The sequence below is a fragment of the Acromyrmex echinatior genome, chromosome 11 (assembly GCF_024713525.1).
Source record: "Acromyrmex echinatior isolate Ae372 chromosome 11, ASM2471352v2, whole genome shotgun sequence".
NCBI classification, from domain to species: domain Eukaryota; kingdom Metazoa; phylum Arthropoda; class Insecta; order Hymenoptera; family Formicidae; genus Acromyrmex; species Acromyrmex echinatior.
The window spans coordinates 1,695,062-1,715,464 of record NC_141862.1 but is presented as its reverse complement, the minus strand read 5'-3'; the positions used below and the strand labels follow the sequence as shown (position 1 = coordinate 1,715,464).

The 20,403-nt window shown below is 34.5% G+C and overlaps 1 protein-coding gene across 7 annotated transcripts in view; it reads left to right on the top strand.

Moving 5' to 3' along the window:
* Bap170 (Brahma associated protein 170kD) overlaps window positions 1–20,403 on the top strand; it is a 112,561-nt gene that overhangs the window by 40,555 nt on the left and 51,603 nt on the right. For all 7 annotated transcript variants that reach the window (XM_087411373.1, XM_011054254.2, XM_011054253.2 and 4 more), the window contains exon 3: window positions 16,814–16,911. In XM_087411373.1, the coding sequence (XP_087267499.1) occupies window positions 16,814–16,911 (98 nt within the window). The remainder of the gene's footprint in view (window positions 1–16,813; window positions 16,912–20,403) is intronic.

The following is a 20,403-nucleotide window of genomic DNA, read 5'->3' as shown; positions in this document are numbered from 1 at the left end:
GGGATATGATTTAAGTGATGCATTTGGTAACTTTCCCCTATAAGTATATAATATTATATATATATATATATATATATACACACGACACAAAATGTTCGCACACAATTAACAATATTAGATATTAATCTTACATGAACAATACATAAAGAAAATAACGTCTGTGAGGTTGGCACTACAAAAAACATTCGCTCGTATACCATAATTAAGTGTTAATTTAGTGCTAATTTATTGCTCTTATTATTGTCTTGTATTTTGTACTTCTTTCCATTCGCAGGAAATTAATTTCAAAAGTAGAGATGCTGATTTCACGTTACGCTAGCATCCCTATTTCACACATATAGAGTACTGTAAACAAAAAAATACATATATCAAAATATTTTGCTACTTTTTTGCTCTAAGATACTGCAAAGAAACTTCGAGAATTTTGAATAATTATACTTACACCAATACCGGTCATTATACGTGCTAGCACTGCGTGCACATTTCTGGTGAAATTTGTTAACTTAACAATAAGCAATAAATTCAGAGTCGGGATATTCTTCGAACAAATAATTCTAGAAATATTGTGGCATACGGACGAATTTTTTTTTGTGATGGAAGTGCTAGCTTCATAGACGTAAGAAAGTAATATTATAAGTAAGTACCAAAGCACGCAGCATAGAAGTTGCAGTCGATTCTGCAAAAATAAATTACTGTATTATTACTGACTTCATGATTACATCAGTTATAAGTGTAATACTGACATCACTAATTCACTTTTAGAGAGGAGCGACTGATGTGATGCTTTACGATTAGTAGTATACATTATAATAGCAGTATATAATATACAGAGTGGCCCGTCGAAAACGAAACAGACTGAATAACTTCTATAAAAATAATTTTTCAAAAAAAAAAAACGAAAAATTAGGTCGATTTGTATTGGGAGGGAAATTTTGATGTATACTTCTTACTCAACTTCAACTCTCTAAGCGGGGATCCTTAAAAAATTAAAATGGGAAGTGGAGTCAAATGATACATCATTAGAAAGTTCTTTCAATTTTCTACATTCTTACGTTTGATTTTTTAAATTCGATTAATTCATTTAAAAAATAAAAAGTATTAAATCTAAAACAAACAAAAATCTTTGTACTTTCAAACTTTTTTTCTTTATTATTTATCAAATCAGTCCGTTAAGTCAGTTAATAAATTGCAAGGGATGTTTAAATACGTGTAATTTAGTAGTAATTATTCGAAATGTCGACCATCGATTTCCATACAATAATAGAAGTTCCAGTTTTTAGCAAGACATGTCTAAAGACATCCAATTAAAGTGTTGTGAATTCCGATCGTTACTTCTACTATGCTCTAATGTTTTTTCTTTTGTATTCTTAATATTAAGAACCTATGAATATTAGGTAGCAATCTATGAGGCTTTCTTCAGTGTAGTTTTCAAGTAAGACCATACAATAATATCTATCTAGTGTGTGCGATAAGTGAATTTTATTATGATTGGGCGAGCTCAAGACGGCAAAGCGGCTAGGCATGCTTGCCGAGCGAATGAGTATGATTGGTTCTTACCTGTGAAGCTAATTCTTTCAATTCTTACCAGCCAATCATGTTTAATTGCTCGGCGAGCAGACCTAGCCATTTTGTCGACTTGAATACCCATTTACTCGATCGCAGAAAGGGTTTAAATGATTGTACTTTTCTTAGGGATGTGCGATTTTCAAAATTCGCAATTTCAAATTTTTAAGGAAAATCCCACTCGTGATATTATATTTTTTAAATTGTATGTAATTTTGTATACACTGTTAAATTCAAATTATATACAATTTAAATTATTTTTAATTATTTTTATAGATCATCATTGCTTCTACTCAATATCTCATTAATTTAATTAAAACAATGGAGTTAAACAATTTAACTCAAGAAAATGTATTAAATTTGACTCAAATTTAGTTTATTATTAACTTAGTGCACATGTTAATATGAACTTCGTTTACTCTGAAACTAATTGCAGAAATAGATAAATTTACATTTTGAAACATATGGAAGTTAAAAATAACGAAATGTTATTTAACTCGAGGAATCGCAGACACGATTTTATATCGCATGCAATTTCGCGATTAATACTCTAGTTGTATATCGCACTGCGATTCAAGAAAAAAAGAATCGCAGTATTTGCGATGTATCATAAAATTGTACATCCCTTAATTTTTTTTGGGAAATAATGAATGTGCCAACAGAACAGCTGAGGTATTCTCATCAAGGATATGTAAATAAGTTTACAGTCAATTGCAAGTACGCTTTGCATTATTGGAATTAGTGGCAAAATTTGAAGAGCAGGATCAGTGGTCAATAAAAAACGAAATGCTGAAAGACCTGTACAAAATCAAGCGAAAGTAGTGGTTCTGGACCATCTTTTACTGTCGATCTTACATTGAATACAAGGCAATTGGCTGTATTATCTGGTATTAGGCGAATTAATATTCAACGAATTTTGAAATACCACAAGTTCCATCCATAAAATAAAATTAAGTTGCTACAGGAACTTAATGAAAACTTTGACCGTCGTTTACAATTTTGTGACCTCATAAGTGAACGAGTGACGAATAATCCAAATTTCCTTTTTAATATGTTTTTAATATGTTTGATGAATATTCTTTTTTCTTAAATGATACAGTGAATGGCCATAGTTGTCATTGGACAGATTCGAAGATATTTAACGAAGTCCATACCAACATCCACAAAAATTAAATGTTTAAGCTAGTATATTTTCTGCATTCTCATCATTGGATCCTTTTTTCTATCTCATAATTTGAATGGGAATTAGACGTCATTGATTCAACGTTAACTAATATTATCGAGAATGATGAACATTATCTCGAAGATCAATTAATATTCCAATAGGAGCTTTATGCACGGTTTGTTCGTGAATATTTGGATAAAACTTTTTCGGATCATTGGATTGGAAGGAGAGGCGCTATTGAATGCCTTCCTCGATTTCCAGATTTATCGCCATCATTAGAAAGGTCTTTCTAATGATGTATCATTTGACTCTCTTCCCATTTCAAATTTTTTAGAGATTGGCATCCCCACTTAGAGGGTTGAAGTTGAGGGTAAGAATTATACATCAAAGGATATTCCAGTCTCAAGACAAATTGACCTGTTTTTGCGTTTTTTTGGAAAATCATTTTTGTAGGAGTTATTCAGTCTTTCGTTTCCGATGGGCCACTTTATCATAGGGTTTTCCAACAACATGCACAGTATAATACTGTCTTATACAAAATGTTCCAATTATACACAGTGTTACATTGTTCAACACTGTAAAAAGCTAAATACAAGCGTGTAAAATATGTCAACTTTTCAAAAAGTTATTTGGTAGCCGTACTTATTTTGCAATAAAACCTTCAAAAATCGCCAATTCTGAAAAAAAATTATAACTTAAATCTAAATAAAAATCATAAATCTGTTATTAATACCCTAAATATAATTATGGAAGACTACAATGCATTCTGGTGTTACACTATGAAATTAAACTGCGTTTCAACAAATATCTTACAATGTAACGTTTCTGTGTTCTATCTGGAAAACAGCCATAGTTGTAATGTAAACATATTATGTATGAATCATCGTATGATGAGGAAACTATCACACGTGTAATTATAATATTGTTAAATAAGTTATAATACAGTAATACAATGTCTTATATCTGATTAAATATCTAGAGACATATAAGATATTATCAATATGACATACCACAAAACGATATGTTATTTGTAAACTAAAGAGGTACATAATGAAATCAAACTACAAAAGATATGAATCAACTTTTAAGCGTTTTTCGGTATGACATCTTTTTTCAATGCTCTTTGAATACTTTTTTTATTGCTTATAATTTTTTGTTATTAATGAAGATACATTTGCTCGATACCGTTGTTATCTTATGTTCTTTAATGTCTAATGTTTGGAATGAAAAGAAAACTGTTTACGTTGTTTATATTCGAGTCGAATTGAGTTAATTATGTCATACCCAAAGTGCGTTGTACACATAGTGTAGCGTTTATGATTGAAATAACATAATTAAGATGTAAATGTTATAGATTAGAAAATAATTATATAATTGGTCTTAAAAGTAAATAGGGGAGACCGGGGATAATAGATCATCATTTTTTAGTTTCGAATTTTTACAGACAAAATTAAGAGACTTATCGAAAAAATGAATTCTACACCAGTTACTACATACATTTGACTACCTAATAATATTTTAATAATAAGGGGAAACCGATAACTAATATGAAAAAAAAAATGCATTTTTCTAATGCATTCCATCTGATTCAACTAGCCCTGGGACCGAAGTAAATCAACTAAGATTATTAAAATAAAGATTAATGTATTTTAAGCTACATCTTTGGCTACATATTAATAAAACTTTTATAAAAATATATTTAAACACAAACATTCGCTTCGCATGGCAAAACAATACTTCTTTTTGCAAAATTTGTTTATTTCGTGCAAAAACACATCGAATAAGCCTAGTTTTAGAGATTGGACACGAGGGAACTAAACTTATAACACTTACCACTGAGGAAAATCTCTTCAAAGGAATACAATTTTGAGTAAGTACTATTATATAAGAGAGTCGTCACTAAATGAGTCATACAGTTCCATGCTGTGGTTAGTCTACTATCTCCATCCGTTCATTTTTTAAAAACATTAACAATATACGATAACAAAGACAAATGAACAAAAAAAATCTGTTGGATTTTATTAAATAAGAACTACACTTACTATCTAAGTAGAAATCAAATATCTCAGACAATCATATACGATTGTGAAACAAAAACTATATGAATAAAAATATTTACTTAGGTGTACGATTTTTTAAAATTGTGGCAAAACTTCTATCATAGATGTGTTCGCAACAAGATGTTACAGCAGACTTTAGCAGCAGTCGCTGCTCAGACACGTTTACCTCGCGTGTTTTGTTTTTAATGTACCTCGATTATTCTACTTACCTATATTCAACTAACCCCGGTCTCCCCTATATAAAAAAGTTTCTACGATTGATTTTACGCACTTCGTTATTAACGATATAGATACATAATTCCGTTTGCGTTTGTGCGTGTTGTCCCACTTTCCTGTATAGGAGCCGCGATATAATGTTCACTCGAAGATAATACGTATTGTGACTAAATCATAGAACAACAGAATATGACGCAAATGCTTGAGCGAATTTAAATGTGCCTGGTAAAGCACAAAAAATATATCGGAATGCTTTTGAGATACTCTCAGATGTTAATCGCGGAGAATCTTGTATCCACGATTTGCATTCACGCAAATAATACATGGTGGTTTTCCCATTGTGAATATCTTATGAACATTTCTTACGTATATGCCGAGGATATAATGAAGAATACAGTTTTTCGCTTAACTAACCAAACCGTTGCGGACGGCACATGTAACTCTTTTTTTTATTGTACAATATTAACGCGTCTGCGCGGTTAGAATTCTAATTGAGAAATGACGCATTGAATAATGGCGAAAAGATCGCATGAGTAAAATATGTAAAACATAATATTGGTTTATCATCGTTAAAACGCGTACGTTCGCCTTTCTACGGAGAGTGCGATGGATGATATTATGTATGTACATATGTATGTATGTAACAGTAAAAAATGACAAAACAGCCAATAAATACGCAAAAACGCGTATCGACGATACAGCGAAATCGAATCGTTTCGCGAATCGGTCACACGATCATCGGAATTTATCAGCGCTTTTTCTCTCCTAAGTCCTTTTCTAGAAGTTCTGCAAAATAAGCCTAGCATATTAATTCTTACAGCCGATGTATATATAATAGGTATTTTAGAAGTGCTAGTATATTCATGCTTTGAAATTTTCTTGCAAAAATTTAAATTCACGCAAAAATCTCGCCTTGTTTCATATCGTTTCGCATATCCTATTTTCGTCGACTCTTATCGTGTGCTTATGCACGACGTGCATAACGATCCAATAGAATTTTGCCTAAAGCATGAACTAAATTCTTTTTCTCCTTTTCTCTTTCACTTTTTTTGCTATATGCTACATCATTCGTTTTGACGTTACATTCGGCCGCGCGCGCTGGTCGAATGTAAAATTCACGCATAAAAAATTCGGCCATTCAATATGTAGTATTTTCGCTCGAGGCCGCTGGATGTGACTCAAAACAAATTCAAGTAAGTACGCCATATTGTACGACGACGATACACTTGCGGATAAAAACAGTTTGTTGAAAACCGTACGTACTTTTAAAAAAACGTGCTGTAAAAAGACGCCGTGAATCCCCGTGAATCTTAACTCCGTGAATCTTAACTCCTGAGTCTTAACGACTGACTCACTCTTGTCTACGAGTATAACTTGTATTATATTACGATGAAACGAGACTGCGGTGCGCGATATTTCTATAGCATTTTTAGGTTACGAAGCAGATTTTCATCGATCAATCGTGCAGTTATTAAGCAGAAATTTTCGAACTATAATCTAAATTATTGTATATTGTATATACAAGATAATACGCGAGTGGAAATATTCGCGATATTTCGATACTTATATCAATGCGATATAAGATTGCCTGTTTTATGGCGAGATCGATACTCAGCGTTCCGACGACTCATCATGTCGCATGATGCCGAGATGTTTTATCGCAGCACGGATACAAGGCAGCATTTCCCAATAAAGAAATATAATAACGGACACTTTCTTGTGTAATTAGGGATACGAGTCACATGCGATTGTGATTTGTGACTATGGAAGAATTTTATATTGTTTAAATTATTGTTTAAAGAGAGAGATAGAGAGATGTAGGTACATTGAATATCAGGCACGTATCGCTTCATTGAAAAATGGTACATCTTAAAATTAGCAATTTTTTAGTAAAGCACTTTTTAAATTTTGAATTGGAACGAAGATAATGAATACGCATAACTTCACTTTCTTTCCATGTTGTATTATCAATTGGATATATTCTTCTCTCTAAATTTCTTGGAGTGAAATCTCCAAAACAGTGAAAATACTGCTACTATCAAAAGAGAATGAAAAATTTGCATTTTTGAATAAGAGTGGCAGATTTTCTCTTTTTAAATGAGATTCAGTCCAAAGGAAAGAAATCTCACTTCCTTTTTGAAGTGAATCTGACTCCAAAAGTAAAATTTACTCCAAAAAAGAGTGAAAATCTACTAATCATTCTTATTCAAGAGTGCAAATTTTTCACTTTTTTTTTTAAATAATGACAATATTTTAATTTTTTTAGAGTAAGATTTCACTTTAAAAAATATTTAGAGAGTTTGAAACTGTTATGAGTTTTTAAAATTTGAACCCATTGCAACCCTATAGAGTGTAAATTTCATCCCTTAATTACATAATTCAATACTTTCGAGACCTAAATAAACAAAGTATTTTTCGATGGATTTTTGTTCCCTGAAAATGAATTTGGTTGCGGAATTAACCTAACACTTCAGGTTTCCGAGAAAATTGAGGTTACATCTGCCAAAATTGGCGTTTTTCGTCATATTTACCTTTTTTTTTGCCACTAAAGTAAATTTTTTTTTCAATTTTACACCACTTTAAAAAAGTATCTTTTATCTATGAATAAATAAATTATATATTTATTATAGTATGATTTTTTCATGCATAATTAGCATATTATAAATCATCAAATAAAATAGATAATATGATTATTAATATTTATTGTATAAATATATAAAATGTAAATACATAAATTATTATAATAGTAAGAAATAAACAATTTCATTTAAAGTGGCGTAAACGTTAAAAAAAAATTAATAGTTGAAAAAAAAGTAAATATAGCTTAAAATGTCAATTTTGTGCATGGCACATTTAACGTTAATTTCCTCGGAAAACACTTTGTTTATTCAGATTTCAAGAAAGGTCTATTTTTATTGTTAACAGCGTTATCAAAGTTGTAACACTTTCTACATAAACACATTCGTTTGAAAGTTACAAATGTGTTGCTTTTCTACAAAAACATCATATTAGTGATCAATTTTAGGATCAATTTTCAATTATATCTCAAAAATAATTTTTTTATTCGTGTCACTTTCCTATTAACGGGGTGATGTTGATGATATGTTGATGATAATTTCAGCGGAGTATGTTTATATCAAAAATATAAATTGTGCAATGTACCGCACGAAATAACCGAGCAAACTCAGCTCTTTCACAAAACGAGAATGCATGATGCCATCGTTCATTATCCGCACCTCTGAAGAATGCACGCGGACCGTAAGATGCATTTCAAGCATAAACCTTCCTGGCGCACGTTGGTACAATGAAGGCTCTTTTTGTCGGAGCAAATCCGTCGCTCTTCATTGGAAACTAAATCGAGGGATTCCCCTTTTTCGTAATCGCGTTTGTCGTTCAATAATCGCAAACATCCATATTCCTTCGCTGCGAGGAAATAAATAACGACATTGCGCTTTCGTATAGCTACACGAAGTGTACCATTAACTTTGCAAAAGTAGCCGTTCATTATCAAATTAATTACGTAACGTATGTATATATACCGAGTCTTATGAGCTACAGCTCGTCAACCGATCAACAACGACCTTTGGTATTATTGCCGACATGATGAATACGTACCAGCACTTCTGCGAGAAGACTCTTTAGGGAGTTTCACGTAAATTGTAAGAACCGGTAAATTGTAACACGTGCACCGCGCGGGTACGGACTTTAGACCGAACGACTTCCCCGACGCGCTTCCGCACGCGCGAGGAACCAGACAGACACTCTCGTGCTTCCTCGCAAGTGCTCGGGCTTACGGCCAGACGGACACGCGCCGCGCTCTTTCGCTCTCCTCTTCCCTCTGCCTGCACACACCGTTTCTCGCTCCCTCTCGCCCTCTCCTCCTCACGTCGCACGTGAGTACGCACGCGAAGACTTCTTCGTCCGTTCCCCGCGCGTTCATTCATAGTTTACAGTCAGTCAGTCACCAGCACACCTCCGCCGATCAGCTGATCCTGCCGCCGCCACCGCCACCGCCGTCACCGCCACCGCCACCGCCACCGTCACCGCCGTCGCAGATGATGACGACGACCACGTCAGCAACGGCGGCAGACTGCGCGTCGCCAACCCCTCTGCCCTCCTTCCCTTCTAGATTTCGCGCCCCTCTCCCACCCTATCCACTACTACCATCTCCTCCTCCTCCTCCTCCTCCTCCTCCTCCTCCTCCTCCTCCTCCTCCTCCTGCCGCTGCTGCTGCTGCTGTTGCTACTACTACTATACTACTGCTGCTACTACTGTTACTGCCGCTGCTATCCCCTTGAACCCTCTCCCCTCCCTGTTCTGGTGTGGACGATCAGCTGACTGGAAACTGTTAGTCGCCACCAGCCGTGGGCCTGCGAGCCCACGTGACACGCGCTGCGGCTATTCCGCTGCGAGCAAGCATCGACTCCGTTTAGTTTCGCGGGGCGCAGCAGCCGTCGAAGGCATGATGACGAATCGTGGATGTCTTGCGACTAAGTGTCGTGCAAGCTTCTTGCAACCGAAGTAACGACAGGGATCGCATCCCTATCATTCTGCTTCGAAATTGTTGTACGTGACTACTGCAATGACTAGACTATAGGCAACTATAGGGTTCTCTTAAATTAGTACCTTGAATGCCACGAAATTTTTATCTCATCATTGGACTCGTGTCGCAAAAGGTACTGTTATAAAATGAAATAGAATCAACGCTAAAGAAACAATTGATTGATAAATGCTTTCGTGAAGCATTTGTCATTTTTTTGTGCAGTTTTTAGGGATAACAAACTTGTGTACTATTGTATCTTTATAAATCTTGTCGAGTGAGAGTTCCATATTGTACATTTACGTTAATAAACGCGCGCCTTTAAAGTGAATTAGTAATTAACAATTACTACGATATCACGTTGATCTTATTAAAGGAGAATCCGCTTACATCACTAGTGGTAATCCAGTTTCGTGTAATGAAACACTGCTATTGGAAAAGGATAAATTCTCGAGTTACGTGCTTCAGCTGGCCCTCTCAAATTGAGTATTACAAGTATAGTACTGATAATTACGACATCTTGTTAAACGCTTTTCACATTCGTCTTATTTCTTTATGACTTTGCGAGAGGTAATAATAATATCAAATTACAATTGTATTTTTTTCGGAATAACAACGTTATCTATCGGCATATATTAGACAAATTGTTACAATATTTAATAATGTTATATGTATATCTATACCAAGTATTAATTCTAATAAAAAAGCGAGATAATCTAAAAGATTATATCGAGCGATCAAAAGTTTCAGTTCAATCGCGATAATCAGTTCTCCGCTCTCATCAATATCCAATATGATATAGTCGCAATTCTCGCTGTAATCAACTACGAACAAGTTTATTTATATAAAAGTGCGAGCATAATAAACGCGGATGGCGGTATATTATAATTGTTAATCCTTGAGAAAAAATTATTCCCACTTATAGAATATTAACCCGAGCAGAAATTTTGGCTAAGCTTTGGCAGAACCTACTAAGCATGCCCTGATCAGAGACTCATTGGATAGCCCTAGTTAGGCCCCTGACTGTAAATATAACGTCGAGAATTAAAGCCTAATGTTTTTCTTGCCAGGACATGATTGCCACTTATTGCACCTAAAAATATTATGATATAAGAGACAAAAATTAATAAGTCCAGATTCATTATTAAAATAGGTATTATTGATTAGTATAATCTTATTCCAGAATACACACGACAAAATTATAATTAAAAAAAAACATTTCCCTCTGAATGTGGAAATTAATTTTATAATTCTTCAAAGTAGTCACCCATCCGAAAGCTGCACATCCAACGTTGTTTGATCTCTGTAATCGTACAGAAACTGCTATTTCGATGATCCATGAATACTGAATGTTAATGAATAGCTGTGACATATCTGGTCAATATAGTATTGTTAGATTTATTTGGATAGTTTAATTAAACATTCAATCAGTTACTACTTATTATCTAATATTACTAATATCTCGATATACAAAAATATTACATAAGCAAAATTAATCGGATAGTTATTCAATTTAATATCTCCAATAATCATAATTATATTCATTTAAAATTATATTCTGTAGATGCGTTTTTGTACAAAATTAATGAATCTGGCAAAAAAACTCTAAAAAAAAATGCTCTACGATCCTACGAAGCGAGATATTATGACGATTGTTTATAGATTAGAAAACCTGTTATGTAGGGCATACTCTATCGCTCCCTGATTAGACCCAAGTAGAGAATTCCCGGCTAGGGTACTCTATTATTTTTGGTCGTGGTCTGACTGTACATCGGACATTTCCGAACAAATTTCTGTTCGGGAATATAATTGATACAGTTCTTTTTCTCAAAGGGTTCTAAAATTTAATATGATTTTGCGAGCGAATTTTTTTTTCTTTTAAATTTTTGGATAGAGGGCATTCCTATAGCTCTGTAGAAGATTATCAGAATTCGAAACAATTTTACTGGACGTAAAAATATTACCAGTATAACGAATGCTTAGTCATCTTTTTTCGAAACAAGTTAGAAACATAGACATAATTGGAAATTATATGTCAAAACTTTCCAAATTTTAAAAGCAAAATGGTATCTTTAACAGAGATTAATTATTATTATCACCATCACTTAAAACAATGCTACTGTCCAGAATTTTAATGGCACTCGCCTTACAATCGTGCGATGCATAAAAAGTGATGGTGTTGCGTCGCGTCGTGTTTATGCATAAGTGATCGCCGCACATGTTCGCGACATGGTACACGAGATGAGACACATATAAATTTCGTTGCCAAGCGAAGATTTCTTTACATAACAGAGCTCTAGAGGAAGAGAGGTTTACTTTGTGATGATAAATTGTTTAAACAAGTCGCAGCTTGGAGCATTGAGACATTTGATTCCTCTTGAACCAGCTCATAATTTGAACTTAATTTTGCTTGACACTTTGTCGATACCATGGATTAAGGAAGACAAAAAAAAGATGTGAAAGATGTGAAAATATCCCACTAGAGTAGGAATTGGGGGAAGCGATCGACATGCAATCGGTGAAACATTCATTCGTGCGGAATCACATCCCCTGGAGTCGAAATCAGCCCTTACAATTGACCCTCGTATCTTGGATTCTACTGCGTGCTAGAAAAAGAAGCAGAAGACGCGGGAGAGTCATAGGCGCAGCGCGTGTTGCGGCAGCGTGTATTTGGTGTGAAGGAGTGGGGGGAGAGCGAGCGATCCGCGAGAGAAGAGGGGGCAGGAGAGAGCCAGCGTGAGAGAGAGAGAGAGAGAGAGAGAGAGAGAGAGAGAGAGAGAGAGAGAGAGAGAAGGAAAGAGAGGGACCATGTCCTACCTCAACGACCACGTGGTACCGAAGACATTTTCATCATGCAGTGTGCTTCGGTATCCACGTGGACATCGTTCGACGCTCCCGAGGAACTAGTCCGCGCCGCGCATGCGTCGTTTCGTGGTCACGCCGTGCTATTCGCATTGCTGCATCAAGGTCGAACAAAGTCGCGCGATTACAACTTCGTGGCAACGGTGATGGTACCGATCTATTATCGCGTCCACTCGGTAAATCAACTTCAAGCAGGAAAGAATGCCGCACCGTTCCCCACCGCGTTCCATCTTCTTCCTGGCACATAGATTTGAGATCTGTTAAAAAAAAATGTTCTATTCTTTAGTCGTACCCTCTTAATTCTAATGAATTTTCCTCTAATATACGACTTCAAGAAGATATCCTAAAATGTAAAGAAACATCCTATAATCATGAGACGTTAGATTTATTAAGATTGCAAACCTCTTATAATGCTATTATAGAAGAAACTAGAAGAATTTGTGTTTTAGTGACATGCTCCGGTAGAGTTTTTCACACATAATTATATAAACGATTAATCCAATTTTATTGTTAAAATGTTATTGATTAGCATAACATTTTAAGAGTGCTTTATCATTTGTGCGTTTTTGTCGTATAACACGACAAATATATATAGAATAGAGAGGTTTTTCGATCTTTCTATCCTGTAGCTGATTTGGCTACAGGCTTGAAAAATTTATTATATGACAAAAACCACACAAATGAAATAGCACTCTACATGAATAAAAAAAAAACAAATTTTTCAAAGGCCTACTCCAAAATTTTAGAATCTCTGAGAGATTTTTCAATTGTATTTGCAGATGCTTTCTTATAGAACTCCTGGACATTTTCTTACGAGTAGCGCGTCCATCTCGTGACAAGATACTTACTTTTAGCATATCTTTTTATTTCAGGTTATTGTAGTAAAATTTTTTATAGAGAAATTTAATCTTATAGTTCATGCATTCATTTTTTTTATAGATACGTGTTATAGAATCAGGCATATGTTTCATGTAAGATTTTTTGCTTAGAAGGAATGTTAAGAGGAATTTCCCGCTCATCAGTAAAAAATTTTTTTTTCGAGTAAACTGTGCAAGTACATTGGATACGACTGATGTCTCAGATTGTACTTGCACATGTTAGCTGGATTTTAAATTATAATATAATAGGCTATATCTTACTTAACCCAAATATTCTTGTTGTCTGGAGCTAAGGACATAGTAAGAACATAGGTTGACATCAATGGTTCGTAAAATTATCATTTCAAAAATTTTGTCTCAACGATAAGTTTAATATCTCACCAATGCTATGTTATTGACATTCTGCATCCGCGTTCTTAAAATACTTATCGCGCGGGTCGCGTGTTCTGTCTCTCGTCAACTATTATTACTCGGTTATCGAGCAACGCGCTCGACCGGACGTTTGCGGTCGTCCACGACGTGGCGCCACGTTTCCGATTCATCGACAAGGGTCGCGACGGCGATGATGGCGACGACGACCAGAATAGAGCGAAGACACGGGCGCTGATCCAGGGAGCACTGACCTAGTATGCTTGGTCGTCGCTGACGATTTACGAATCACGACTCCCGCGCCACCTCCAACCCCTTTCTTTCTCCTCCACCTCTTCTGCCGTCGCCGTCATAGCTTAGAGCGCACTTTGAGAGCGCAGGCTGCCGCCGACGATTCTACGTCGCGTGGTCACGTGTCACATTTGTAGAATCACGTGCCAAGTCCGCGGGCGCGAACTTTGATTCCGGAATCTCGCGCAAGCCGAGACGGAGAAACCTCTGAACATAGCTTAGATGTTTATTTGTACCGATATCGGCTTAATTTACTTTTGTTTTTTTTTCTGTTCAGTTCTATGAATTAGATAAAATGAAGAGTAAATTAAATTGAAATTAAAATTAGTCTGCATTCGTAGAAATGGATCTTGTTTTCGTTTTTTATTCCATCAATATTTAAAAACGTTCGATATTTACAAAATTCATTTTGTTACATTTATTCTATATATATTTTTTTAATGTTGTATATGTAATTCCCTGATTTTAATGATAATCCATCTATTAATCTTTTGTTTAATCTCGAGTAATGAATGATCATCTTGTATCAGATTTGTTCCTAAAAAATTACGGATTTCTATTAATTGGTCACTCAATTATTTGATATATTCTTTGTCGTACTTAGAATAAATGAGAATCATTATGGATCCACGTGATTAATTAAGAATGAAGATCTTAATGTATCCTTATTTATGATAAATATGCCGATGGGAGGGAGGGGGAGGGAAACTAGATGACTTTGACCTTGCATATGTTGTTAAGGTCATGCCAGCGTTTTTCACTGAGCCGCACTGAGTGCGCACCAAAAACGCGTTCAGTGGCAGCAGCACGAGATTGCCAAAAGTGCGAGTTTATTGCACTCCCAACTAAACACAACTACAGGTTCAAATGCCACGAAGTGCAATCTTTCTTCTACTGTTATTGTATTAGTAAATAAAAAATAAATATTATATATTAACAATAATAAAAAGTGTGCCTATGTGTAATCTCTTTATCTGTACACTCATGCACCAAATCAACAAAATTTTCAATTTTACGAATTTTACGTGGAATTTTATTCAGTAAACATTCATCTTCATCACTACTATTGGACGATGACGAAGACAGCAAATCAAGCAATCGTTCAAACGCAAGCTATGAAAACATTCTCAACTTTTCCATGTACTGCCATATTGCATTAAACCGACACCGCCTTTTGGAACTCGTGTCCAATTTTTGCACTCAAGTGTAAAAACTCGGCACCAAGTTTCCCAGCGCGCACTGTTTCCATATGCAAACATCCAGTGAAACGCGCTGCTCTCGTCTAGTGCGACCAGTGAAATATGCCATGAGTGATCTCCAACAAGTTTTAATCATCTCTTGTTATTTATTCGTTCGTTATTCAGAAGTTATTAATAAAAAAAGTTTAACGAACAACTTCTCATTTTTTATATATATTAGGTCATTTAAAAAGTATCTGCGGTTTTTTGTTCAATTTTTGAATGAAAAAACCGCGGATACTTTTTAAATGACCCAATACATAACTATCCCATATCCTCTCCTACTTATACTGTTAGAAATGTTCTTAAATTTCGTTACACAGTTTTAAGTTACACAGTTTGAACATAATTTCATAACATTAAATTTAATGTATTTATAATTAAAAAGTATATTTGTGTGTACATGTATATAAAATTTAATGTACACGTTCATTACATTTAAGTAACTACTGTAACTTAATTTTTAATAGTTAAATCATTCATTATTTTTAATTTCGTTCATAACCACGAGTTTTATTTACATGTAAAGGATGGTTACATTTCTAACAGTATATGTAATAATTTGCCACGAAATGAGATCCACTCCACCGCACTTCCTCCTGTTTAGAGATACACAATTTTACATGCGAAGTGAGGTCTACCCCTCTCTGACTTTCTAGACAGGGGGTGTGATGTATGTAGATCTCGCTTCGCGTGGAATATATTATATGTAGCAGAAATAAGAAATATTATTTTAAAAAACTATTTTGTTAATAACTTTTTAACGAATAATGGGCGACGGCTACAATTTATTGGAGATCATTCATAACTTTGAGAATATACATTTAGTAAATTTAAATTAAATTTGAATCAAATTTAATACATTTTTTTTAGTTAAATTGTTGAACTTCATTGTTTTAGTCAAATTAACTATGACTGTTCTGTTATGCACTGCAAGTACTGAAAATCTATAGTGCACGTTACGTATACTATAGATTTTTAGTACTGGCAGTGTATATCGGAATATGGCTTATATATTGAGTAAAAATAATGATTTATAGAGATGATTAAAAATAACTCAAATTGAGTAAAATAAAAACGATTTTACATGAATACAGAGGATTCAGTGTTCTTTTTGTTCTAATTTATTGCTCTAATCCCGATTTTGTTGTTCTAGCCGTTTAGCAAGAAATAATTTTTCTGCTGACTCTTAATAAAGTTAGAGAGAATGCATATTAAAAAAAAATAAAGAAAATAAAAATACTCTCACTATAATTTAGTGCTAATTATGTGCTCGTAATATAAATTAGTTCAATTTTTGAGCGCTACTCTTTAAAAAAAAAATCGCCTTATGGGCAAAAAAAATATAAGTCCCTTTTGCTATAAAATCAATCAGCGGAATTTTATGATACTTTCTGTGAAATATCGTGTATTGTCCTACAAAATATCCTACATGCGAATGATACTCTATCTCTTAATGGTTTTCTTCTGCGCAAAAACCATTCTCAAAGCGTATTGCGAGCGTATACACACGTTATATTTACAAACAGTTTTATTAAATACAAACGCGACTAATTTTACAAGTTTTGGATCAGTGTGTAAATATTCCATATCTTCAAATAATCCTTACACGCTTTTTTTATTAATTACAGGTCAATACTAGAAATGAATGGGCGTCATTGTGCGAACAGTTTCACCTGCCCGGTGGTTGCATCAATAGCGGAGTCGGCCTTAAACAAATTTATCTTCGGTAAGTTTTTTCTTGTAGATCTGATATGACAAAATTTAATAAATATACTCTCTCTTAGCAAGAAACTCTGGAGCTGACACCAAAATCTGTAACACAGTTACCGACATTAGTGTTTGTGAGACCCATTTAACCTTTCATGGTCCTTCCGGATCAAAATGACCCGAGCATCGTCTTTCACACTAAATTATAATATCTTGCCTTCGAAAGGGCGCTTACCTGCCATCTACTAGAGGTTTGAAGTTTCAATTATCAATAGAGATGCTTAGCTTTTTAATCGGACTGTTAGTATGCGCCTAGCAGCATTCGCGCAAAAAACGTTTTTTTCTCAACAAGAGTCAAAATATCAACAAATGTGACCTACGCGTCGTTTTAGTTAACAAATTTATTATTTATATTTTTGCATTAAATTGCAAAAATAAGTAAGTTGATTGTGGATTGTGTCCTTCAAGGATAAAAAAAACGATCACGAAAGAATGTCCGTCGTGTCTACGACCTATGTGTGATAAATACACTCTTTAAATCTGAATCAGTTGATAATGAAGTGGCACACTTGATATTGAATTATCAGCATGTCATATTAGCACATTTGGCACTGGATAATCAGTGTAATTTAACTATAAAAGAAAAGAAATTTGAGCATTATATAATTAAAATATTGATATTTGAACATTCTAGCGCATTGTTATAATTCCAATCTTACAATACCATATATGTTGAATGCGCTACATTTATACACAGAAGTAAAGTTCGCTATAAGTTAGGGATACCACATTTCATTCATTAATTAACAGTGGCATATTTGGCACTGAATCAGTGATTATCCATTGATTTAGAGAGCAGACTCTATTTGTACACTGAGATATTGCTGTAGCGAAAAATAATGTTTTCTATATATTTTTTGTATTTTACATTTTTTACTTATATTTGTCTTTAGTATTAATAAAAATAATAATTTTTACATTAATAATAACTGAAATCAATAATAAATAGCTTTTTATCTGAATTTAACATCTTTTTTATTTAAAAAACGGTCATATTTTATCTTCAAAATAAATACCTTTTTTGGAACGCGTGTAACCATACTTTTTTTTTTTTGAAAATACATCATTTCAAGAGTACTAGACCAAAACTTTTTAAGTAAAAAAACACATTTTTCCGAACTTAACGTGTTTAAATAATAAATTATGTAGAGAAAGACTACGAGCCATAAGACAAAACAATGTAATGTAAATAATAAAATATAATTGAAACAAAAAAATATTTTCTACAAACGGCGTTCTGACCCTCGGGTCATTCTCAATGTTAGATAAAACGAAACATAAAATAAATTTAAATTATAAACAGCTTAAATAAATTAAAAACGAATTATAACAGATTAACAATAATATAAACAATACAAACTGAGATAAACGTAAAGTCGTTACATCATATCATGTGGATTAATGTTTCCAATTTCTTTTAGTGTTAAAATTAAATTTTTCACTAAAACGTCATTGTTCCATTTTCTTAAAGGATGAAATTATATACTGTATTTTTTTTAAATCATTACAACTAATACTATCGTTTTGATAACATTAAAGATGAGTCAGGTCATTTTAATCCAGAATAACTATGTGGCTTTTTTGATGTATGACCATGAAGAATTAATATATCTAATCTGTGTTCATTAAAAGACTAAATAATTTCAAAGAATCAAAATGATTTGTATAAAAAAGAATATATACATATACTAAGTTTACTTTAATAATAATAATAATTTTAGAGACGTATAACGTAAAGAATGTACATACAATTGAGTGGATCGAATAGACCCACACCAGGTCAGGTGCGTAGAGTTAAATTTACATAGAGTTATGTCGTTATAAACAGAACGGATCAAGCGATGTGAACGTTTAGAGAAGAGATATTCTCTGAAATTTTTTTCCTCGTACGAGCTGGGTTTAATCAATTATTATTCGCTGATGCGTGCACCTTGTGAGGTTCCATTAAAAGACGTGACCCGATTGAATTCCGAAGGAATGTGTCAAGAAGGGCCTTCACCGTCACCGGCGACTTCTGGACGCGGCGTGACGCTTGCTTGTCACCGGCCCGCTTGCTACAATGTTCCATTGCGTCTGGCAGTCCGCGAGCGTCTGCAAGAGGCAGGGAGTAGCAGCGTTTTGCCGTACGGCCAACACCACGCGTATCGGCATTGGTCCCTATGCCCCACCACCATTTTCCGTATCGCGTACTACGTACGTTCGTTCATTCATGCCTCGGCCTCGCTGACGAGAGCCACCACGTGGTTCCTGAGTCTCGCTTTCCTCTTCCTCCCACTCTTCTCCTCTCTCTCCCTTTCTCTCTCCCCCCCCCTCCCCCTCTCTCTATCTCGCGCGTGCTCCCGTTCTCTCTCTTCCTCGGGAGAAGCGAGCCCTGCAATCTTGTTAGCGGCACGCGTGGCTGACAAGCGGACGCACCATCGAGTCTCCAGCTCCTTACCAACGTCATTTGCGCGCGACTTTTCGCACCTGACTTTGCGCTGCAACTTGCAAACCGGATGCGGAAGTCCTTGTTTTTTTTTACGTGAATTGGAATTCGTACACTTCTGATCCGTTCAGTTTCATAGATTTAACCCTCTCGCTTCTGATGGTCGCTACTATGTTAAACTGCCTCCCCCAGAGATCTATCTCTGTATACAAATGACTATACAAATGACTATAATAGCCATCTGTGGAGGTTACCGCTGTGTATGAACAATCATTGTAGTGCACAGTCGATATAAATAAAATTTAATAATTATCGTATAATTATGAAAATGTTAAAAAAGTCTTGAATTTAAATATTTCCAACAAATAATTATTAAATGACTGGCGATTGAGAGCACTAACATGCGGTAATTTGTGCACTGTACTTGCAATAGATATAATGTATTTAAAGACCTTGTATAAAATTATATAAAGATCGAATGTTTCGGTTCCATTCGAGCCGTCTTCAGCGATGTTAAGAGGCTCCTAAAGTGAAGCTTGAACTCTGAGGTCACCAGAAATCGCTGTTTTACAGCACATATTTTTTATATATTACCATACCAATATCTCACGCAACTATGATACACGCTGCCCCACATTCGTGTCAATTTTCGTATAATAAATTCGTCGTGATAAAGTGTCTAAGTCTATTTCCAAGAACTCGATGTTGTTTGTTCTGTGGACCACAATTTCGTAAGTGCTAATTGCAAAGCTTTTATATCAAGCAAATGTTGTTACAATATAGCTCTAACGCCATACTGGACTAAGAAATGGACTAATAAAGGACTCTCAATTTGGACTCTCAATTTAAACAATGTTTTTTTCGTTCTCGACATAAATTCCACCTCACAGACACGTATTAATGCATATGCTTTAATCTTGAAAATGGTTTAAAAACTTATAAACGAGGAAAAAAGTAATTGTTATATGAAATTATTGCGTTTAGTCGGTAATACAGACAACTTTAAGATCCCTTTAAAGAAATACT